The 25,683-nt window shown below is 43.3% G+C and overlaps 1 protein-coding gene across 6 annotated transcripts in view; it reads right to left on the reverse strand.

Moving 5' to 3' along the window:
- The window catches only part of robo1 (roundabout, axon guidance receptor, homolog 1 (Drosophila)), a 210,719-nt gene that overhangs the window by 141,085 nt on the left and 43,951 nt on the right, over positions 1-25,683 (reverse strand). For 2 of the 6 annotated variants that reach the window (XM_047339576.1, XM_047339579.1), the window contains exon 1: positions 14,282-15,179. The exons of the other annotated variants lie outside the window; for them this stretch is intronic. In XM_047339576.1, the coding sequence (XP_047195532.1) occupies positions 14,282-14,429 (148 nt within the window). In that variant the 5' untranslated portion in view covers positions 14,430-15,179. Of the gene's footprint in view, positions 1-14,281; positions 15,180-25,683 lie in introns of those variants that run through there. 6 annotated transcript variants of the gene reach the window in all.

Consider the following 25,683-nt stretch of genomic DNA (forward strand, 5'->3'; position numbering starts at 1 on the left):
TATTGCTTTTACTGGGGGGGGGGCACTCTCACGGGTTGTTGTTCAGGAAAGAAAAGCCGGGGATAGAAAGTCATCACACAACATAACTGTGTAGATATAAGAAAACATGGTGTTCAGCCAAACTACTGAGACACAGGCTTTTCTCACAGAAGACATTTTAAAGTAGGAAAGGCCCAGAGAGTGATAACATGGCTCTGCTCATGTTCATAAATCAGATTCATTAATTTTTATTAAATCACAGCTGATTGTTGAATATGTAGCAGTTAGCTTAGCGCTGGGACCACTGCTCACTAACTCAGTAGCTAAGTTATCAAGACATTCAGGGAGAGTCGAAGCAATCTGCTCATGTAACTTTTGGCAACACAACAAATACTCCAACTTCCCGATTCGCACACACACACAGACACATACTTTTATGATACTCTGTCTTCACAATCTCTGCAAACTATAATATACATTAATAGCTAATTGATAATACCTTTAACAGTGAGCATGCAATAATTGCTATAGCCAGAGTCATGTCATCTAAATCACTTAAGAGGGAAAATTTATATATAGTGCTCTACATCGTTAAGCTACATTTTAGGTCTCACTGCCAAGTCATAGTCATACCCCAGCAATAAAAAGTCCTATTCATGTCTGCAGTATAATTGCCTATAACTTGGTCTGTGACTTATTAAAACAATTTATTAACCAGTTAAAATATAAACACGGACCAATTTGTATGCTATAAGAACAAGATTGGCTCACATACTGGAAAATTATATAGATTTTATGTGTGTTTTTGAAACTGTATGTGTTACTGAACGAGTCAGAAGAGGAATGAGTAAGAGAGGAAGATATTTGACCTCGTCCAAACTCTAGTTTAACTCACACACACACACACACACACACACACACACACACACACACACACACACACACACACACACACACACACACACACACACACACACACACACACACACACACACACACACACATCTATTTTAGATTCTAGCCAGAATTGTGACAGTGACAAAATGCAATAATTAAGACTCTTGGTTTCCATGGGTGAACTGCAGTGAAAAGCAACGTTTTGCAAAAAGCTAACATCAAGTTATTTTAAAGATATTTTTCCACAGAATCCCGTGATGTCTTTAACAGTCACAGTTTCGTGAGTCACGGCTGCAGCTGGAGGAAACATCAGTGCGATGACAAACAGATAACCATTCTGATCAGACTTGCCAGCGAGTGAATGGATGCATGTCGACAGTTACTGCAGTTGTACATATTGCACCTCCTCTCCAAACAGGGGTTTCGTTGGTTACAAAAAACCAACAGTAAATACATGCACGTAAATCCTGAAAGCTGGAATGTGACTGATTGTGGTTGAATAAAAGAACGAATGTCAGGGCTAAGGAAATACGTGCCAACTCGCTTACTGATAGATTTGCTTGGAGGGCATCGGCAACAAACCACAAAAAGCAAAACAGAGACAGATCCAGGACAAATAGTGTTGATTGGCTGGGACGCTGCTGAATATTGCATGGTCACTTGACTAAACTTCTGTGCAATCACTCAGTGCCACGCAGACACAATGAGCTCGCAGCGCACACTGAGACTGTCACGGCTGCTGTCAGAGCGGCGTCGTCCTTGTTGAGTCTGTTAAATTGAAGGAAGGACTAACGCTGCACTGATATCTTCTTCCCTACACCTTAACGTTGCGTAACACGTATTATTATTGTGCCGACTTGAAACTTTGCATCTCAGCTTTGCTCAACAGCACTGACGTCAACGGAGTTCAAAGCCTGCGAGGAGTCTGAACTCACTCTGACATCCCGGTGGAGCTGAGGCAAGCAATCCTCCGAGCTGCCAAAAGCCCAGATGTCCATCTCTACGACACCGGGAATACTTTTTCATTTCTGGCCAGAGAGAGACAGACTGATGGAAAGAGATTTTTTCTTATGTAGGTGAGAAAAATAAGGTCTTTCAAGGATTTGAAGTTGTGTAGCCAAGGTGAACAGCTTCTGAATACCTGTTTGTGTATCACTCCGCTCTGGCAATCGCGGCTCATGGTCATGACTCATAAGCAGCTTCTCGGCAGCCACAAGCGACAGACGTGTGACCTTCTATGCCTCCTCTCTAAGCTGCTTCTTAAGCACTGTAGCAGCACTTAACTCAAAGAGTGGGAGGATTCTTAGCGCGTGGGGGCAATTTGACTGAGTAATGACAGTTGATACACGTTTTCTGAAACTTTCTCTGCTCCTACATCTTTTGTTCCGCAGAATCTTTCTAAAAATATTTCACCCTCTGCTTCGCTAGCCCATTACAAAGAGGACAACGGATGAAAAGAGCCAACAGTTATTTATAAGGGGAACTGGAGGCATATGACTTTGGCGAATGCGTTCAGGGGGAGTGGAGCAGATAATTCAGATTCATTTCAAGGCCGCGGCACATTAATGACAAACTTGATGCTACCGTTTCCTGCTCTTTGATTCATGTAATCAGCCACATGTGCTCTAAACACACACACACACACACGCAACACACAAGCACAAACACACCAGTTCAAAGGAAAGAGCTCTTAAATTGAATCCACATATGTCTATTGTATAACTTTTGAAAACTCCGTCAATATCTTAATGTGACCAATTCTTTCTCAGGCCTAGAGACCAAATATAAACCTAATCTATCAGTTTCTGGAGATGATCCATTGACGACTCCTGACTCTCCAGACACAGCGGAAATGTCTCTTTGGCTCTTTGACTTAAGTGAGATGTGCTCCACAGTGACAGTCACTGTTTTCACCCAGAAAATCTCACCATAACCATTTAATTGCGACTTTACTTTGACTTGTATACATATTTAAAATTGAACTGTCTTATATTTTGCTGAGCAAATAAGAAAAGTCTCTTTAGTTATCACCCGTTCATCTGTGTCCTCTGCTCCTGGTAACAGTCTCCTGGCTGTTTGTGCCATAAACGTGAGCCAAGGGGAATTCTGCAACTTTTTAATTAGAGATCGAGAAAGGGGGGGAAAGATCCACCAGCGATGCACAACCTTCACAGTCTTAAATGTAATGACAGTCGGCTTTCAGTTCACACTGAAAGCACCTATTAATCTCTGTCTCCTCTCAAGCTGTGTTATGGTCAAAACAAATGAGCAAACAGTAAATTCCTCCTGGTTTTTTTTTTTTTGTCAGCTGAAAAGCTCCAGTGACAGGCACTTTTTGCTTCACACTAGAATTTGTTTATTTTCCCTTAAAAATGTGTTTAAAAAACAGCCGCTGAAAAAATGTGCATGTACATGTATTTATTTATTCGCTTTAAGAAAGAGCTGACGTTTATAAATGACATATTGAAAAAATACACATACATAATATAAATGAGTGTATTTAACAATATAAACATAAGTAAGAGAAACATTTTTAAAATAATTTAATGTCACGCCTTGTTTTTTTGGTTTTTTACATTTGTCCCAATAGCTATTCGACTGAGTTCAAGCCTGATACTAACATTTAGAAATCTACTTCTCTGACTCAGTTTTGTCATTGTTGTAAACTACTATATTCTCTTTTTTTAATAGCGATTTGTCACTGGCGCACAATGAATCTTGGGAGAGGTTGGGGAAGGCTCCATCCATTGACTCCTTTGTTGCACTGGGAATGGAAAAAACATGTTTCTTGGCCGAATATGAAGCAGCCTTCTGAATGGGACGGCCTTGTCACGCTGCTGTGACGCAACAGCTCTTTAAAAGCAGCCTCTGAAAGGTTGAGGCCCCAGACTCAGACTCCTCAGACTATAAAAAAACGTAATATGAAAAAGAATCACAGCTCTTTTCAGACAAGTAATTTTGCATAAAGCAGTTTAGTAATGACTTCAAGGTCATGATTCTGCTCATCTTTCTGTGATTGCCTGTGTCACAGTTCAGTCCCCTGCATCTGATGTCAAGCAAATTGAACAAACAGCAGGCACTATCTCCCTTTCCCAGCCAAACACACACACACACACACACACACACACACACACACACACACACACACACACACACACACACACACACACACACACACACACACACACACACACACACACACACACACACACACACACACACAGACGCACACACGCCCTCTCATTCCACCACGGACTGGTGCTTGTCAGGGAGGACCATGTGTATGCTAATTTACTGGAGCACACACACTAACTATTCACAGTCCAATGAGAGAGTGCAGATAAACCAACGTGTGCCCTCAGAATGTCTAGTCCTGATTAGAGGAGCTGGAAATGAGGCCTGGAGAAGAACAGTGCAGGCATGCGGCCACTTTCTCAGCACTGAAGAGAAAACTAACATCTCAGTGGACAGGCCAGATCAATACTGGCAGCTTAGGTAACCGTGGCCGTGCCAGGATCTCAGCTCTGTGTCCACAGACGACGATGACAAGCATCGCTCCTCTTTTGTTCTGAGCTACAGGAGTTTGCAGCTGGGAACATGGATGAAATGTCAGTAAGCCGATGGCGTGGCTTTGATTTGGGCCTCTGGGACACTGGATAAGATAGTGAGACACTTCTCACGTGTGTCAAACAGTCATGCACAATTTATGATATCATTTTTTTTTGGGGGGGGGGAAACCCGGGGATTAGAGCTTCAAACATCCACTGACTCACTGGACAGGAATGTAAGAGAGGTTGTTGGTAAGCCAGCTGAGATTAGACCCATTCATGGTCTGTTTCAAAGCCTTTGGCATTGTCAGGAAAGTTACACTGCGCGAAAAGAAAAACAGATGAGGTGTTAAATGTGCTGAAGTGATATTCATTTGGCTGTTCAGGGTAAAGGAAGTGTAGTCTGTGTTTCCTGAGGCAGGTTCTGAGTCAGAGTTCTTGAGAAAGCCGCCTGGATCAAGATTTACAATGTGCAAACTCTCCGTCTACTTTCTGTGACAGGTTTTCCCCCCATGGAACTCTGTGAAGCAGTCAAGTATGTATATTATTGAAAAATGTCCAGAGGATTTTTAGAGGAAGATATCAATCCAACCACCCATCAAACATACGGCTGCTGACGATACAACCTCAACTCATTCTTCCGAGCAATCTTCCAACTGTCACCTCATTAAATCAAAGCTTGTTTCCACCTGATATTGTGCCAGGGGGCGTTTGTATGAAGACATAATTATAGTTTTTATATTGTTCATAATATCACATTAGACGTACGCCCCAACTCTTTTGAGTGGAAATAACTTTCAGTGAGAAAGACGCATGCGATTGATTCTCAAGAAAATATTTCTTTCAACATATTTATTAACCTTCATTATCACAAACGTCAATGTATTGTAAACTTGTCTGCGTCAGTGAAGGCAGCGTAAAATGTTGGCATTTCTCCACATTAGGTTAAAGAGAGTATATGAATCATATTTATCTGACGGGCACCACCTGTGAGATCTAAGCCTATAATTCATATGGAAGTTAAAACAAGATTACATATGGGAGCATAGGAAGTCCTGTTTGTTGCCTTGGTTAACCCTTAATAACATATTCTCCACTGTCGAGTTTCTTCAAAGTGCGACTGTGTCAACTTTTGCTGCGTCTCACTCTCTTCGTGGGAAAATGACTCGGAAAAATCCGTAATTCTTTAAATGTTGAAATATCTGCGTCTATCACCTAAAGAAATCACAGAACATGAATCACTTTGGAGAGCTGCTAGTGTCAAATGGTTCCTGCCACAGGCATCTCAGAGATGATGGTTTTTTGCTCTCCTACAAAGCAGCGGTGTCACATGACACATGGAAGTGCCGAGGCGATGGGGGCCAGAGGGCTGCGAGGAGGAGGACATCGTAAATCCCGAAAAAAGGGCAAGAAAATGCAACAAAAGACAAAGTGCAACTCTCCACACCTCCTGCCAAGGCCTCCTGCAGCTCCCCCCCCTCTGTCACCCCAGCACCACACAAAATCAGCCAGATTTATTAGCGACAGGTGACTTTCTGGACTGCAGCTACAGCGCAGGGGTTTCGCATTTCCATCTTTTTTGTGTTTAGCTCAAATGCATAAAAAGCGTAGTGAAGTTTTTGTTCCAAAGATTCGAGTCATTCTGTCCTTGAGAGTTGAGGGAAAAAGCGTCCGCACACAACACAATGGCTTATTACGATTGTTCACAGCCTCGTAAATCACGGCCATCAACAACATTCTGTCACATTCATGTGTTCGAGAGAGGACTACGGGGGGGAAACGAAACGCCACGGTGTCAGACATCTGGTGGTAATATGTCCAATAGTGCCTTCCTGTGGTGTGCGACCATTTCTGAGCTGTTACACTTACATCCTGCAACAGGGCCGAACTCCTAATGCTGCGTAGTCAAGTTTTAAACATTGTAGAAGACGAGTGCAAAAAAAAAAATTACTGAGAACAGTCTTTTTAAAAATGAAGCTATAAAGAGACTGTTTAATATAATACCACCAGCCCTGTCTCATTACGGATTTCCAATTAGCATATTAATTGGGGTTCATTTCGGGTTTTATGAAGTCCACCGCCAGTCTTCATTATTGCTGATTAGTGCCACTAAGAGGGCACTGACTCATACGTTTTGGATGATTACCTTTTATTCTATTATTCACACGGCAAAGCAGCAAACTATTGCGGGCGCTGACATCGCAGTGCTGATGTTTCCGCAAGTCAAAAACGTCTCATTTTACCATGTGATCTCAGAAACTCTAGACACTTTGAAGCAGAGGCAACCTGCTGGCGATGAAATACTCCCAAGTGTAATTTTCCTGTATTTTAAATTGTGCGACTGCTAAATATGGCGAGAATGAAGTTTAATTTAGCGTCAGGGATGTAACCTGTGCTCAACCTCGGATTCTGCATCACCCCCCACAGCGATGCCAAGTGTCAACTTCAATCCCAAATTCTGTCTGTGTTGTGGAAACAGATGGCTTGAAAATCTCTGCACGGATGCAAAACACAAGCTCAAAGTAAGGCAGCGTTTTGTGAGTAATGTCTTTCCATCATGTCCGTGCTGATGGACAGAGCGAGGGATTGTTGCGAGGAAATGATGTGTGCAAACATTTCTGTGTCAGTGATGGAGGGATGCGGATGCACAGGATCTCTCAGTTCCCACCATGGACGGACCAACCACTGGCACAGCTGGAATGCACTTACATGGATGTGGATATGCGCCACTAAGGGAGAAAAAATATGTCTTTGTTTGATAGTTACTTAGAAAAGATCAAATGCAACAACGGTATAACCATAAAATCCTTCAAACTGGATGAAAGGTACATCCATAAACTACATTACATAAAGATTTGCTACATATGAATCATATCCCATTGGTCCAAATGTCACTAAGCCAGAATCCCCCTCTGCTCCACGACCAGTTCTGCTTGTGTTGCTCATTAACATCCAACTTGTGCAAGTCTCAACCACTCTGCCTCCGGTCAATAGCGTGACCGAACTGTGTCAGAGACAGACAAGAAAACAACAGTGTCTTGAGCCTGAAGCTGTCCCCAGCCCGGAGGTGTGAGGCCTCTCCTATAATTACCACTTCATCAGTGGAGCAAAGGGAAAACAGAGGCCCCATCAGATTCTGGTCTGGGATGGTAAACAGCTTGCCCCGTCTTTGCTGTGGTTGGACCGGGGGGGGGCTCTTGATGCTGTCAGCCAGACAGACCGCCTGGCCTATATGTGCACGTCTATGTCTGAGTTGCCTGCAGGATGTATTTCAGGAAACCAAGCGAGGCTGTCTCATCAGCAAAAAATGATAATGAAAAAGCTGACAAACAGTACATGAAACTGAACTCATTCTGTCAAATGTGAATATTTAATTTTGTACGCAGAAATCTGCAGAAAGAGTTGAGGTATTTATTTTTCTTTTTAAAATGAATGCCGCAAAAGAGACACCAAGATGACAATAGGTGTGTTCATTCGTCTAAAAATATTTTTCTCTTTATTTTCATCCACATTTTCAATTTCCCAGCAGATTCACTCTGGTTCAGCCTCCTCTGCTCACAGTGTTGGCCTGGTTATCTTCTGATACACATCCTCGAAGTTTTCTCATCACTTTTCTGCAAGAAATATTGATCTGATAAGAACCAAGGTTCATACCATCCAGCTCAGACACATCTTCAGTGTAGAAACTCTGAACAACTAGTACAGCCAGTAGCACCAAACTGGAGGGACAGGATACTACAGTACATGAACACTTGAGAAGATTTTGTTTTGTTTCTCTGTTACTTCATTATATGAACAGATATCACAAACAGCTACATCCAGCTGGTGGAGATGGTTCGCTTGCAAAAAGCTTCAGCCAAGGTTATAATTTGAAGCTATTTCTTCAGGGAATAACAGAGACCACAGTGACCCTGAAATCAAAGATGGGTCTACAGTTGGTTAGCATTCTAACTTTAGTAGTTTAAAGAGACTTAGCAGCAAAACAAGAGTAAACATTGGTGTTGCCTTTTCCCTGGAGACGGCACTTGGTGAGTGAAGTAAGATAGGGTAAGAAGATTGTAAGCAGCTAAGTAAAGTAAGTCAGGGCTAACATTGGCTGTGTAGCATAAAACTAGCAATGCTTAATATTTAAAACTAACCTATCAGACTTCATGATACCTTATTCCAGCATAGACCCACTGAAGTGTTCACCACTGTATTTACATTAGCCTATGATAAATTACATCACCATGATTTACACACATCAGTTTGGGAGTCATCATGTTAACCTCTAAGTTCCTTTTGGTTTTGCCACATTGTTTGAGCACCAGCTAACAAATGAAAATAAACAATAATGGCAGCTGCATCATATCTCCTCCCCTGTGTTTGAGTTGTTTATAGAGGAGATCTCATGCATGTGATGGTGAAGCAGTTTCTCAGCATCAGACCTGACAGAAATGCCCGGAGTAGTTAGACGTCCACAAAGTGAATGCCGTCAAACGGGTGTCAGGGCCGAAGCAGAAAAAATACACGAGAAGCAATCGCATGTGTTTTTTCTTCAGATTTAATTTGTCATTTCATACGTCTCAGCTCCAGATGTGGAAACCAGGCCATTTGTATGTATGGACACTTGCCTGTAAAAACATTACGAGTGAAATTGGCGTGAAAAGGGAGGAATTAAACATCAAGGGGCGGTGCCATTTGATTTTTAACCTCGAAAGACCTGCCCCGGCACTTAATGACCGTTGACCCTGCATATACGCAGAATCCCGGATCCCAGTGCTTTCACTCGGGCCCATGGCTGTCTGAGCCCCATATTTATGAACCGTGTCTAATCGCGGTTTCCACCTGTTTTTCCACTTCTCTCTGCTAAAAGTTTCAATTCTTCTCATAATTCACAGCATACCATGTTGTTTTGAATGCAACAAGATACCGAGCGCTGCGCATTTTCTGCAAAATGCCCATAAAATGAGTACAGGGGCCGTCTTTGCAAGATTGTAAAGTCAGCAAAACCAATAAACAGGCTTATATGAGGCATTATTTGGCATTTTTCTGTGAGAATATTCCTAGTTTATTTTTCACGCTTTTTACTCACTATGGTACGAGGAATAGACTCAGATCTGACTTCTCCCTTTGCTCAGCCACTCACTTCACCACTAACTGACCTTCCACAGCATTGTTAATGACCTCGGGTGTGAGGTGCACTAATTGAGATTCACTTAATGTTACCTAATTAAAATTGTCTGAGACATTGGAAAAGCACAGACTGACCAAAAAAAAAAAAGTAAAAAATAACTGCAGGAAAAAGGAAAACATCTGGGCCTTGGTGCTCATTAACACGTCCAACAGTGAATTAGGGCGCGAGTGGGGAAAATTAACTTAATTAAAATTAGTTTTTTAAATAAGATATGATTAAAAATATCCAAATATGATGTGATGTAAGACTGATATGGAAGAAAACATCTATTACAGTCGGAAGAAAGATATGGACCTAATGCTCTTGATATAAATATACAGTATCATGCATTAAACATACGTGCACGTAACTGGTCTGTGCCCGTGAGGGTTTGTGACGACTGTGTGCCTGTGGTGGAGACTGTCTGGTCTCCATCTGGCCTCTGACCCAAACCACAGGATTCAGTCCACGGCTCATTAGCACTCATTTATTCTCTCCAGCTCCACAAAGCTTAAAATGCCACTGTTGCCATCTATTGGATACATGATTTCTTATCCCTGCATATGCAACTTACCATGGAAAAATTCTTCATGCAAACTGCAGCTAAAAAAAGACATTTACAGTATAACGTAAAAGTTTGAAAACGCGCTCATAGTGAGGTCGAATGAAACCAGAGACCGATCCAGACCAAACCTCCTATATGAAGGCAAAACATACTTTCATCTACGCAATCGCTAGATAATTTGTCTTGACAGTATTGGAGGCAGAACTGCTTTTTTCACACAAACCACAAATGTAATACAAGAGGTAGCAGCAACTGTAGACACACAGTTTAAACCCATCTACTGTATTTACTCTCCTCGCAGGAATAAACAGAGGGAAAACCCCTGAAAACAGCATCTGTGGAGAATCTCTGGAAACAAATAGGATTCGTATACTTTGATTGAATTCTGGGCGGGCAGACGCTCATATTCCTGTGGCCTCTCTGCGCATTGAGAGCAGAGTAAATCAGCGGCAAATCCTATAATCTTCCTCATCCATCATGAGGCAACGTCAGAGAGAAAAACCAAAACCTCAGTGAACAGGACAGCGGCCTGTTTTGGGGACTTACAAGTTCAAGCTGGACCAAAGCTAATTTTTATGCTTGAGAACCGCAAAATATGCTGGAGGCTGAATTATGGATGTCAGTTTTGAAAGAAGGTCAGCCCATCGGCTTGCAGCAACACAAGTATAACCCGCTCCCGACTGGTCCGTCTCACTCGTCCAACAAACTGTCGGACTCGGAGGTACAGGATGTGCAGAACGGAGCGTTAAGTTGCAGATGTTAAGGAGAGTATTGCACCAGGGGGCATATCTCAGCTGTGTGGACTCGAGGTGACAACTGGTCGCTACAAATAGAAAATATGATATTTTATTCATTGTGTACACACACACCCACACATACACATACTTAAACACGTGCACACAGAAATCCCATTTTACGCATTGGTTCTACTGTGGGTTCATGTACTGGCCAGTGTTTGTTTGTTTGTGTGTGTGTGTGTGTGTGTGTGTGTGGCAGAGAGAGATTTGGAGACACAAGGAAATAAGAAACAGAGTCTACACCAACTACAAAAGTGCACATCGTGCTCCGCAGAGAGAGGAGAAGAGATTTAGTGTGAGGTAGCAAATAATAGCTGGTGACATTATCACTTACATCAGCAGGCTGCCCTCATGCATATCACTATACTCTTTGTGCGCTGCCAAATGGAACTTCTGTGTGCGAACTGCAGCACGACACATCCAGTATCTGAGAGATAAACTCAGTCATATTTTTTTTAGGTAGCCTGGCCCTTTCACATTTTATCACAGATAAAGTTTTCTTGAACTGGATAAGGTGACAAGATTCAAAAACACCGATACCCAAAAGTCACAAAAGACAAGTTGCAGTGATTCTATCATAACATGGACTGGGAGGACACACACATAATAAATGAATGAGGCACATTTCGATGGTGTCAGAATTCAAGCTCAATGTTCACCCGAGCAGAATCTCCCAAAGTAAAAGTTCCTGTTAAAGATTAAAGTGCACAATAATACAATATGAAGGAATATATGAAGCTGTAAACACAACACTGATGTCTCAGCTTTTAATTTGGAAGTCAAAGTTGTTGTTGGCAGTTGCGCACGTACACATCTGGCAGATATGAAGTAACATAAGTCCAGGATTCACAATCCTTTCAGCTCCGCTTCGCTCTCCACTTACACTTAAAAAAAAAGCATCTGGCTCTCAAGCAGCTATAAGACTTTCCACTCAAAGTCGCACCCTCATGATTAAATATGCCTGGACTTTGTCAGAAACTAAATCTGAAATGAGTTCCTGGATTCGGAGCTGAAATCGAAAGCGGCGCTGCTCACCTGGTCACCACAGCTTGAGCACAGGCCTGCAGAGCTCATAACCAAACCGTGAATTTATAACTCCCGCAGTAAAAACGCAAGTGTCGTCAATAAAGTTGATTGACTGGGAGAATGTGCACCAGCTTTTGTGTTAAGTGCTGTTTTACATCTCTGGAGCAAGTGAGAAGGTTGAGATCCGAGAACGGTCCCCTGAAATACGTAAGGGGAAAAGAGTCTCACCTATATTTTATCGACAGCTCCTTTTACAAACGAAAGTGGACGAGAGACTCTCAAGTCTTATATTAGATTCATTCACAGATTGTATCAAAACAAAAAACGATCTCCAAACCAAACCCGCAGTTATTTTTTTGTGTGATCTGTCCTCAAATATCAATATTCAAATGTCATATTTTGTACCACAAACATCTTAAAATCACATCAGTGTTATTTTTGTGTTGAAACTCATTTCATGACTCATTGGTCAAACCTGAACACACAAACACGACACACGTATTTTTAGATTCAGTGTGACTTACACTTTCCAAGAATATAATTATGATGTTAATTGGAAATGAATATCAATGAATAAGCTTAGAAATCCTCCTCATAGAATCATCACATTTCAAACTTTCCCTCAGCGTCATAATAATGCAGTGATAGTTGTCAGCCGATCTAATGGTAAATGCAAACAGAAAGTTATGATATCTTATTCAGCATCCTTTATTTTTAATCATGTTAATAATGTGCTCATGTTGCAGCCTGCAGCTCTCCATGGTAACATATGTCCTTTTCCTTGATAAAGTTTGTTTATATCTGTTAATATTCGGGAGCATTCAAAGAAACATTATCCAGCAGATTTGTTAACATGCACGTCGCCCACGGCCCCTGATGCAGACAAACTTGGCAGCAGCGTAACTCATTTGACTGTTGACTGTTTAACCTGTTCAACAAAGTATTACTGGTGCCATAGAAGGGGGCGGGACGTCTGTGTTTTTTTATTTGTTTGATTTTGGAGCTGATCTACTGTGAAAAGATGTGTTTGTACAACGGTTTGTATCATGAAAACTATTCAGTCGACCTGTGGACGATCTGGAGTGACCTGCGTGTTCTTTTATATATTTTCAAAAGATGCAAGGTTTTTCAGCACAGTTCTATATCCAGATAGAATATTTTAAAATATGTAAAAACATTCCCAATCGAAGATAATGTTGAATCCATGACTTTGTTTTGTCGGTAGATAATGCACCTGCGTTTCCTCCCAGTTCAACCTTCACTGAAACTCACTGTCGATTTAAACCAAATTAACAGTAAACCGAGGAGAATCTATGGGATTTGAGAGCAGCGTTGCATTTTTACAGAATTAGCAAGTAGCTAAATATAACTTGAACCCTTGACTTCCACTGCCACTGCCATCCAAACCTGCGAGAGCTATCACTTTTCATGCCACCCTGAGACCAGCTCATGTCTCCTTGGCAAGTGACCTGCTCCGGGGTTGACTTAGTGCCTCTTCCATCCCACTCTGGTCATTTAATCTTGGAGCGGTATCAAGACTGCGATCTCCCTTTAACCTCCACAGAGGGGACGGACACAAAAGGGACACACTTCCCACTTCATCACTCAGCGTCAAGCAGCATGCCAAACAATCCCATTAGGCAGCAGCCAAAAGCCAGCAGCAATGTCCTGAATCAAACCACAGCTCTCTGCTCACTTCAGCATCCTCTCTCCCGACATCCATGCACTCATGTGTCAGCATATGTAATGAAGTCACTCAAAGCTACACTCAGCTTTCACTCTGAGGAAATAGGCAGCCCCCATCACTCGGAGTAGCTTTTTACAACTCAACGCTGATCAATTAATGACTACGAATGAGACTCTGAGAGATTTTCATACAGGAAAATCAGAGTGATGCTGAGGGAAAGAAGAGCACAGGGAGAAGGATAATAAACCATGAATTGCACCTCGCAGCAATCCCAACAGCAGAGAAGCACTTCCACATTCACGTACGTAGCGAGAGCTCTTAAAGCCTGCAACACATGCCAAGGTCGCTGGCCTCATATATGCGATTTATTTCATTCTCATATCCAGGTGCCTGCAACAGAGAGATGAGCTGAGACTCCAGCAGCAACCAGAGTAATCAAAGTGTGGCACACAGCTTCCTGGATCATACTTCACAAGTCCAGGGAATGAAAAAGAATAGTAGAACAAAGTACAGGAAAAAAAACCCTGTTTGATCCTTTTAAGAAAAATTAAAGAGCAGGAGAAGGAAGGAAAGCAAAAACAGGAGTAGAGCGAGTAAAGTGCAGCAGAGAGAGGAGGAGTTACTCACGGCCCCTGTCTCCTTTCCACCTCCAGCTTCCCTTGTACTTCCCCGAGCCATCCCCTGGTACACAGACTCCACTCAGCACCTCCGCCAGCACCACCAGCAGCAGCAGCGGCATGCGCCCACTGGCCATGCCTGCCTCTGGAGCTCGCATCACGGCTACAGCACGGAGTCGAGGGCCATGGGGAGCGATGCACCCCCCTCCACAGTCATACCCCACACAGCTGTAGCGAGAGATCCAAAACAATAACAGGCAGCTGCAGCACTGCTCAGCTTCTCCTGGAGCGTTCGCCTCTGGGCCACAACACTGACGCCCCAGAGGGGTCACACACTCAGTGCATACATCCCCCCCTCCTCCTGGGGGATTGGAGGGATCCTTCTCAAGGTGATAGCTTCACAGAGTGGCTGTAAGTCCAGCACTGGTCAACAGGCAAACAGCCGGGATGTCCAGATTTTTAACTCCAAAATATCGGTCTTGACTTTTCCTCTCTTTGCACTTGTCCTCTTTCCTCTTCCTCTTGTCACTGCTCCTTGTTGATGGGGAGGTATTTATTGCTGTGCTGGTCAAGGCTCAAGCTGAGCTCAGAGGTAACAGCTCCCATGAGCCGAGGCAGCACAGGAAGAAGAAAAGTGTTCGTCCTCTAGCAGAGCAGCAGCTCACAGTTTGGAGCGGTGACACACGACTGATCCAGCAGCAGCAGCCAAATCTCCTCACCTGCACCAGGCACGGATGGATTGAGTGAGTGTGTCCAGGAGTGTGTGTAAATGCAGGTGTGTCCTCCCCCCCCCCTCTCTCTCCCTCTCTTCATCCGGCTACAGCACCCGTCTCAGATCACATGAGGCAGTGTTGATATGAAAATAAGAAATAAATCACAGAGATAGTTCACTACAGAGCAGCCTTGACTTTGTCAACAGAGCGTCTGAGAGAGAGAGAGAGAGAGACACGGAGTGAGTGAGAGAAAGAGAGAGAGGGAGAGTGCATCTCCGAGCAAAGGAGGGAGGGAGATATGGAGAGAGACTGAGTGAGACAAGTGTGGGGGGTGTGAATAGCAATTTCTCAAGTGCAATGGCTGTTGCTCTTTTGCACGGCCGTCATGATGGTTCATGAGAGTATTTCCACCGCAGATATTCCACAGCCCGACTGAGCTCAGGGGTTGTAACCTCTGCTCGACTGTGCGTCTGTGGGTGTGTGTGTGTGTGTGTGTGTGTGTGTGTGTGTGTGTGTGTGTGTGTGTGTGTGTGTGTGTGTGTGTGTGTGTGCGTGTTTGTGTGCGACTGGAACAGGTTTACAGTGATCTAATGTTTTTCTAAATTCAAAAACAAACAAAAAACCGTGCTACCCGCAAGCCCCGACCAACCGACCCTCCCAGCATGCACCTGTTTAGACATGTACGCAGACCAGTTTGAATGAGTGTTTATGTCGTCGGTAACTTTAAAGTAAGACCTCTGTACGACTGAATGACATCAGCTTTGCCAAACAGTTGTACTGATAATTATTGTTATTCAGTGGTTGTGAATAATTTACTATCATGCAATCACAAATCTGAGGAAGACTAAAAACCTGATGTACGGGTGTCTAAGGTGTCTGATACATTCACTTCATAACATAAGCTGCACTAAAATCCAGAGGTTTAAAAAACTTTACGCTGATTTACACTTGATTTTCACTTGATTTACACTCGACTACAAACTCAACCTTCCTCTATGAAACTAATTAGTAACATTTTAAATAATCAATCTGTAAAAGACAGTAGTGTCTCACCGACAAAAATCATATTTTTCTTTATCTAAAGTGTCTTACAAATGCATTATCTGTAGTGTATTGACACACACACACACACGCACACACAAACACACAAATGCCACAAAGACTATTTTTGTGAAAAACAAGCTCAGCAAGTCTGGGTCTAGAGTTACATCGCTCGTTTCCTCCGCCTGTCAGGAGGCAGGTGAGTGCAGGTTAACGTGGGAAACAGGAGGTGTCAGCAGCACCTCCCCCTTCCGCCCTTCCGCCCTCCCGCACGTCTCTCTCTCTCTCTCTCTCTCTCTCTCATATGCCCTTCATCACTGTCGCATAAAATGCCTCCAAACAAACGTAATGTCATCCACATAAATGGGAATTTACAGTGTGTGAGGTCTACGTGAGGATGAACAGAGCATAAACCTGTTTGCTGACTCGTTTGCTTGCTTTATGTCACAAGCTATTCACTGGAATACAGTCTGCAAGTCACTCTCTCTCTATACATGTACTGTTCTCAGATAAAGTCAGACAACCTGATGTCTTTAGTCGAACACTGGGGATGATGCCTTACACAAGCATCTCTATTCGACATGTAATCCTGGTGTAGTGGCCCTTAAGGACCATGTTCCCTGAGATATTATTAATCATGTTACATTAACCGCTGATGGAGGTCTGATTAAAACGGCTCTCTAATGATTAGGCCTCTGGAATAATTACCCCTGCAGTATGGACGGGCCACTTCAACCCCTCGGGACGCAAATCTAACACCGCTACCTGCGAAATGTCACCGCTAATGCCAGCCGCTCAGAGACCCGCACAATGCAATGCAAATTCCACGCAGGAGGATTTAACGCTGTGGCAGCATTTAACAAACTGTCCTCATCGAGCCTAATGCGTATATTTATAGAAACGACATGTATCTTTGTTAATATGCAGAGAAAGAGATTAGCTTCATGTTTACAGACGGCAACAACAGGTGGATAACAAATACATGAAAACTGTCAGTTTACCAGAGAATAGATGGACTGATAAAAGATTATTATGTCAGTAATTATAGACTTAAATTGTGTTGATTTGTTGTGCGCAGTATAACAAAGAGGTGCAAACAACACAAGAGGGTAAGAAACTGTTATATTATTTGAATTGAGCCGAGTTGCTCCCATTCAGTCATTTCCCTGCAAACGCTGTTTCTATCCACTGTATTACTTCTTTAGATGGGTCATAACATATTAATCACAATCGCATGTTGGATTCTAATATGCATAGAAAAATATTATATTACATATTTAATTTCCCTGCCGTATTTTGAGCGAACACTATAAACTTCACCCAGCAGAAAAAGCACCACAGCTGTGTCACTGAAAAATTCAATCGCACACATACATTACTTCAAACTCACGCACATATTCACCCAGGGTGTCATGCTCTGACATTTTTGCTACTCAACATTAAAGTTATGGACGGCCTCACTGCCGAGCTACGTGTATTTTTCACGTGTTTTACAAACTCACTCTCATGTCATTTTAACCACCCGTCTGAGAAGGACAAATACATAAAGTGCAATACATCCCAGGGACATTTTGTCACGTTTGCTGCTGATACTGCATCCAGATCCCAGATCGGTTCATTTGCACCTTCGTAACTCAACAGCACTGTTCATCTCTGGCACCACCCTGGACTTTTTCATCTCCGTTTATCCACAGCATTTGGCAGAACTCACAGGTTCGGCCCACATCTTGTCAGCTGTGGTGCTCCGCGGGGTCAAACCTCTGCCTCGTCTTGTCATCCTCTACACGCTCTCAGTTGTTGGTGCCAACAAAGAGCGTGAACTACCGTTTCATTTGCATGCTGATTGTTAAAAAATGATACGGATAAGCTGCTCTTTGCTGAGCCACAATAATATTTTTTCGCAAAAAACTGCCTTGAGAGGGTGAAAGAAAGGATGAGGCACAATTATTCTCGGGCAAATAGACACACATTGCCAGACTCGAGCCCAATTTTAAAAATAGACAGATGAGGCTTTTTCAGTGTCTGGTTCCTCTAGAGTGTTATATACCTTTATCTGTGAACGTGAAAGATCTGCAAAGTTAAAAAAATCCATAAATATGAGTAGATGGAGCTCTTCTTCTCCACAGAAACCCCTCCTCAGTGGTCCGGCTGATACGTCCACACCATTGTGATGTCACATTTGCATCATGCACACCTTGTGGCTACTCTGGGATGCCCCCTAACAAAGCCTGGAAAAGAGAGAGGCCAACATTCCCAACACATAAGCTGATGACCGTTCACAACATAGTGGGCGAGCTGGCCAATAAGAGCGGACTAGGCTTTATCTGAAATCAAGTGTTCTAGACAGAGGCTGAAAAGAGGAGCTGCAGCAAAGGACAGCATGAGGACAGCGATATTTTCTGAACTTTAAACCTTTTGAAGTAACAACATAATTTCAAATGATAAACCTGAATTTGAGACTACCACGTCTCCTTTAACCGCAGATACAGAGGAGTCAACCCTTAAGGCCTAACTACTGCAGCACACCCTTCTTAGGGATCCTTCGCAGGAGTCTCCTCTTTAGTCCCCTTCTGTGATCCAGACAGTAAAAACCAAACCCTTTGTGCCTCAGCTCCAGCCGACTCTCTGACTCATTCACCTGACTGTTCAGCACAGACTTGTGTCTGAAAGAACTGCTCACCCCTGCAAACCTCAAACCCTCAGATCAGGTGACAACCCTCAGGACTGAGCAAAAATGCTTATGCTTAGAAAAGTATTAAAATGCTAAGTAAGTCCTTGCTCTCATGTTAGTGGAGCAACAATAAGCTGTTTGGTTATTTCGCTGCAGAATTGTGCTGAATAGCTTCATCTGATGAAGAGAAACACACACGTAACACTTTGAACACTCACGTGATGTGACAGCAGGGGTTGATGGGTGGTACAAAGACACCCAGCAGGGACGAGCAGGCGATGGACTGGACGTTGGTAGTTCACAGCTTGGAGCTCAGCTAGTGTTTCAGAGGGGGAGCTGGCACCCACTTTGTACCACTCACACAAACTCACACACGAAGAAAGGAAGGGGAACAATGGCCCAGGGGGAAGAGAAACTACAGTAAAGTTACACATTTATCTTTGAAAACTTGAAGATTTGAAGTTTGGACTTCATGGATACAGGGAGAGAAGGATCTGAACATCCAGCAGCAAGAAGTCAAACCCTCAGCAGACCACAGCTTATCCTCAGATTCAGTTTTTTCTGCTCAGTGTTTTCTTGAGGCAAAAAAAGTTAAACCAGCTGCTTCCCCCTGTTCCCAGTTGCTAACTCGCTCCTGGCTCTGGTTCAATATTCAAACACAGTCAGGTAGAGCAGGCCGTCCACGAAACAGACAGTGGGTGGTTTGATCCCCAGCTCCTCTATGGTCCACACGCTAGTGTGCGCAAGTGTCCTTGGGCAAGACAAACCGTGTCTTCAAACCGCGGGAGTGATGTGTGATAGACAAAGTGCTGCATGTAGAGGTGCTGCATGAATGTGAATGGAAGTGCTTTGAGTGGCAAAGCGCTGTAAGGGGGTCGCCCACGCTGCCCGGTGAGCTAACAGGTGCCTCCTTAAAGCACTTTCCTACCTTTTAAAGACAGAAAAGCGCTTTATAAAAACAGTCCATTTACCAGTTACCTGAGGAGATATCAGTTTGTAAAGAAATGTGTCTTAAAATGTCTGAATAGTCCTTTGAATCATCAGTATCACCCACAGAGAGCCACGTCAATAAGCTCCAGAGTATCTGCTCGGTGCTGTGTTGGCAGGGGCGTTAAATTTATATTGTGGTAGCTGATGATTTGCCACACTAACGGTTCCCATTGTAAATTTATTAAAAGGAGCACAGTAAATCTCAATGTGCTTTTGTAACATCACAGCACATTAACTTACTGTATATATCGCTGTATGTTATTTTTAGTGCATTGGATTAGAAGTTTCATGATAGTGTTTCAGAGAAGGGCAGATGGAGCATAAATTAGCCATCAGGACTCTGGTGATTGTGTTATGACAGCTTTTTTTTTTCCCAACCTACATACCAGAGATGTGAGTGATTCATATTTCATTACTGTCTCGACCTCAAGAATCCAAAGAGAAATCCACGTTTGCGGAGATGAGGTGTTGACCCCAGGTAAGAGTTACTGCCTGACACACGACACACTGACAACCAATCAACAGGTTGTAAATACAGTTCATCGCCGGATCTTCAGCACCGCCGCTCCAGTGTGTGCACGCCGGGGAGTAGAGCGGTAAAATTATTGTTCTGCGTATCAGTGCTGCAGAGACCGTGCTGTTTGTGAATGAGTTATGTTCAGCGTGTAGCGGCCACACCCAGCATTCCCTGCATGACCAGGTTACGATGGTCCACTCAATCAACACCAGCGTCCCACCCACAACTCGCTCTCTTCTCTGACACACACACACACACACACACACACACACACACACACACACACACACACACACACACACACACACACACACACACACACACACACACACACACACCTCCCTCCAATGTCACTCTCTAATCAATGAGAAGTCACAGGAGGAACCTGGCTGAAGGTTAATGTGTGCAGGGGAAAAAAAAAACCTGCATGTGATCACATACTACGACATGAAGGGAAAGACACACCTGACCTCGCACATGTTTACTGTGGCTATATATCTTCCATTCTAAATAAGAAACTAGCTTTAATCTGAAAAGTGTTGCTCACCCACGCACTTCACATAGATGGTGAATGTGCGTTGCTGTTTGCGTGCCACGATATTTAAATCGCTCTGAGGTTTGACAGAGATTTTACTGAGATCGCAGCCGTCAAAATTAAAAGGTTTTCCAACGGGTAAAGAAGGGACGTTGGTTTTTCTGTTTTCAAACATATTGAGTGAAAAGTTCAAAAATCCAAATGAAGCAAACAAATGTGTTAATAAAAGTGGCTTCAAATTCTGATCTTTAGTGGAATTTACAGTCTGTGGGAGAATGATGACACTAACAGTGATGCTAAAGGAAAATGGAGACTGACTGTAAACAGCACATTGTCATTTATACCAGTTTACACATTTCTATAACAAATGGTTGTGCTAATGTTAGCATCTGTTTTTTTATAGAGACAAACAGGGCCGATGCCATTTGCCTCCCCGCCCTGAAGTCCTGGTTCCATTCCCAGTAATGGCTGTCGTCAGCGGCGCAGCCTTGCTGTGCGATTCCAGCCTACAGCACTATCGTCCATATCCCACAACGCACTGTGATTTACAGCTGCTGCTGCTGCTGCAGGGCCATCTGGACCATAACCACTCCTGAACACTCAGCGTTAGGCTCAACATCGCTCCCTCCATCTCACCCTTTTACTCTCTCTGTGCATGCATTGTGTGTTTCCTGTACATCTCCTCTTTTGAATGAATATGTCCAGTATTCCTTGTCTTTCCTACATCAACGTATAAACACGCCTTTTGGGTCTTATTCCATCTCTTAGATCTCTGTCTTCAAACTCGCTCCAAAGACCCTGATGCTCTTTTTTTCTTTGGTATCAGATAGTTCCTGGATTTCCATTCAAAATCATGTACATCACACAAAATTAGGTAAAAGATAGAAACCAAAGCAGAGGTATTGTAATTCAAAGCCTCACTGCAAATACCTCAAAAATAAAATAATAAAATGAAAGTGAGTGCACATAACCAGAATATATTATTTATTTTACTAAACTGACTTTCACAGTACATTGTAATCGCTCTTTTTCTGCCCCTCTCCTGTAAACACACTGTCACAACATCCACGGTTAACCGCTCCACAGTCACAGCAGTGGGTAAATTAGCTTTTCCTCTTGGAAAAATCTGCTTTTGCTCACACAAAAAAAGCTGCCAGGAGGCTCTTGGGTTGTAAATTATGTTTGATATGGGCTTTAAAAATGTCTGCTATCAGTGCAGAGTTCACTTCAGCGAGGTTTCCCCCTCAGGACACCTGCACCCTCCACTGTGGAGAGTCCACACAAACACCGTGGGAATACACCATCTGAACTCAGACACACTGGCGCTGGCATTTCCCCAAGTACACGGGTGATAATCACATAACCCTCAGTGTAAATGTGCCTCATTCATGATTATGGGATTGTCATAACTGCGGATATGCATCTTTTAATGCCCCGTGCCTCTGGTTCAATGTGTCTCTGAAGGGCCGTCTGCTGCAGCTTGTGCTCGTTGGACTGTGTGATGAGAACCAGGTGAAACATCTGGTGTCGTATAAAAGGTGTCGGAGCATTAAAAGTAAAATTGCACAAGCTTCAAAAGAGATGCCGCACACTGCACCAGCTCCAACAGATGTGAGTGGGGGTGCTGTTGAGGTCAGCTTCTGTAATATGGCTGCTCCCCAGCAGGAGGCAGTGTGTCGCCCCCGTCGGTATTGAGGCGAGCCACCTAGTCCAATGGTTCAACCCTAGGGAGGCTCAGGGACATGTGAGGTCGATCCGGGTTTGGGTGTTGACGTGACACCCGGCCCTCCTGAATCAGACCCTGCTAGATTAGATCTGTAAATCAGCTTCTCTCCATCTACACGTTCACTTACACCACGGATTGATTGGAATAAATTATTTACAGCTCATACGCTTGTGCACAACCTTCCATCGTCTGAGAGCATCAAGGACGAGCAGCTTCTCCGGTGGATCAGAGCAGAGGAGCATGTGAGACGCACCATCACAAATGACTAGAAACCGACAAAGCAGTGATCTGATGTTGCACTTAACTCAAGGGCGGTCTCGTTCAGCAGCATCCAACACAGAGCACGAGAGTGTTCAACGCTAGACTATTACATGCTACATGTGTCTGGAACCACAAAGTGCAACTGGAAAATATAATGCACACATTTCACACAAAAAAGCAGGTTTTTTGTGTGAAATGTGTGTAATATTCTTATGAAAGTGGAGGATTTGCAGGATACACAACAGAATAGATGCTCTTTCATTTTTATGATGACTTCTATTTCTTTCTGGCCTCAAATTTACTCCTCAATTTTGAAAAAGTCAGCAGAAAATGTGTGTTTGTGCTCATTCAGCACATGTACACAAACACTATTTAATGATTGTGTGTGTGTGTGTCTGTGTGTGTGCGTGCGTGCGCCTTTCCCATAAAATGTTGTGCTGCACAGAGGGACACTTCAGACAAAACTGCATCTCACTATCTTTTGTGCTGCAAACACATCACACACACACGAGAACCAATCACTAAGTGGCAGCAAAAGTTGTAAACATCAAACATTTGTTCCATAAAATTTCCCATAATTGTCTCACAAATATAAATATTGAAGCTGTGTTAAGTACCTGCTGTTGTGTGTGTGTGGCAGAAGATAATGGGACGGGTACATGAAATATGCAATCTAGCCAGGAGGTGGCGCTCTAAACCAAGCTGAGGTGAACTAGAGTAGTCTAAACTGAATCTTCATTAAGCCTTTTAGTTCAGTGCAGACTGAGAAATAGCTCTTTGTTGATTTATATCAAATAAACAATAATATTAATATTAATACAAAAAGAATGAATCGAATTTACAGTTGGATTACTTCTGTATTTAAAACATATATATTCATGTAAAAACTCATGCAAGAGTCTATTTATTGATGCACGCACATGAATCATCATCTTTCCTTTTTTTTGCAAAATGTGAGGTTTATATTTGTTTATGTTTGTGTCTTCTCATCTTTCATTGTGTCCATCGAAAATCTGCAAAGCCACACGGATCATCAGGAGTGATGTTCTTTCCTCTTCCAAAAGAGGGCAGTAGAGTGTCATGTTGCGAGACTAGCAGGGGCCACAACTTCCTCACAGCTCTTGTTATAGTTTCCTTGACCACATCCTCCTCACGCTGACTCATTGGGACTAATTACAGTGTCCTTCATGAAAAGCAAAATGTAAATGATTAATCTGGTTTGTTCTCAAATTGATGCCAAAATGGCTGCAATGGGTAAGCGTTCACTAATTGGTCAAAACACACACACACACACACATATACTCAAGTCTCTTTCTCCTCCTCCTCCCACCAGAGGCCTCAGTCTGCTTTATTCCTCCGTCTCTTTTACACTGTTTCCTCTGTCTCTCGCTGTGAATTGACAGACCAATAAGCCTTTAATCCCTTTAATACAAACTTCCAACAGAATCACTTTTTAATTGCATAAAATAAACAGTGAACGCGTAACCAGATCTCCTCTCAGGATAGATTTAGTTCGGCTACAGACGACGGATTAAGTTGAAAAGTAAGCCTGCGAGTTATCTTGAGGGGTAGAAAAAAAAAATAAAAAATGGATGAAAGAGCGGGCGAATAGCGCAGGATGTCACAATAATTCCTGTGCAGCGAGGAGTTAGCCAATGCATGAGGAGAATAATCATATGGAGATGATGGTGGTGGCTCTGTGATTAATGGGCCCATTTTCGTTGCACAGCTTGGATAGTGGGCCTACTTGGCCCCATTAGGAAATATGCCTACAGCCACCCGGTTCCTCTGTACCCAATTCATCAGGCAGATACGAGCAGCAAAAATGGTTTATTCTCCACATCTGTGAAATATGCAGCATGAAATATACGCAAACACATTCCTGGATCCCCTTTCATGGCACTTTTTTTGATGTGATCTATGCCGGTGACTATGTGGGACAGGATATCACGTCTGTGGTATTCAAAGTGAGATGGAGAGCAGAGACATGGCTGAGCTCCTATCTCTCATGATTGGATCTACCTGCGGTGGAGAATTGGCGACGGGAACATGCTTGTGTACTTCCTCCCCTGCTTGATCGACTACAGGGAGCGAGAGCGGCCAACGCTGGCCAGACAGCCGCAGAGACATGCCAGTCCCCCACCTTTTAGAGCGGTATGCAAATCCACTGTTAAATTTCATTTTTCTAATCCCTTTAATCAGAAACAGGGGAATAAAGCCAGCTGGTAGGAACCCATGTTAAGATGTAATTAAGCATCTGATTGAATTTCAGTGCATTCCAGAGTGTGTATGCCAAGGCGAAGGCAGGAGACGGAGGAGGGGGATAGAAGACGGACAGGGGGAGGGATGGGCACTTATACACCAGATTGAGAGTTGGGGTTGGCGGGGGGACATGTTGCCCAGCGATGGGGGACCGGGAGCTTGCGGCGGGCTTGGTATTTTCCAGCATGCTCCACTGCATGAGTGCACAGTGATCAGAGGCACATTTTTATACATTACCAGGAAGGCTCCCATGTCAATCATCTTCCTGCTGGCATCGGAATGGCTTTTTACTGCTTGAATCTCAACAGAAGGTCCCGGAAAAAATACAGACAAGTCGCCTCTATCAGCAAATATACGTGAAGAAGAGCAGTGCAGATGATGTGATGGCACATTGTTTGGCTGTTAAGTGAATTCTGACACGGCCTTCCCATTCTACATGGGTCTGCTATCACCACCCACTTGTCTTTTGGGGTCAGTGCTGATAGATATACTGCACGCATATATTCTGCAGCTCACCTGGGAAGTGGCCAAACATGAACACAACCTAATGCTGGTCTAGTTGAAAAAGGCACATGTGTGCAAGAGAACGCACGTACGCACACACATACTCACACACACACACAAACAAAAGGGGTCTGTAATGAAATTCATTCATTCAAAATGTATTCACTCCCAGTAAGAGACAATATAAAACCT

Source organism: Hippoglossus stenolepis, chromosome 4 (genome assembly GCF_022539355.2).
Source record: "Hippoglossus stenolepis isolate QCI-W04-F060 chromosome 4, HSTE1.2, whole genome shotgun sequence".
NCBI classification, from domain to species: Eukaryota; Metazoa; Chordata; class Actinopteri; order Pleuronectiformes; family Pleuronectidae; genus Hippoglossus; species Hippoglossus stenolepis.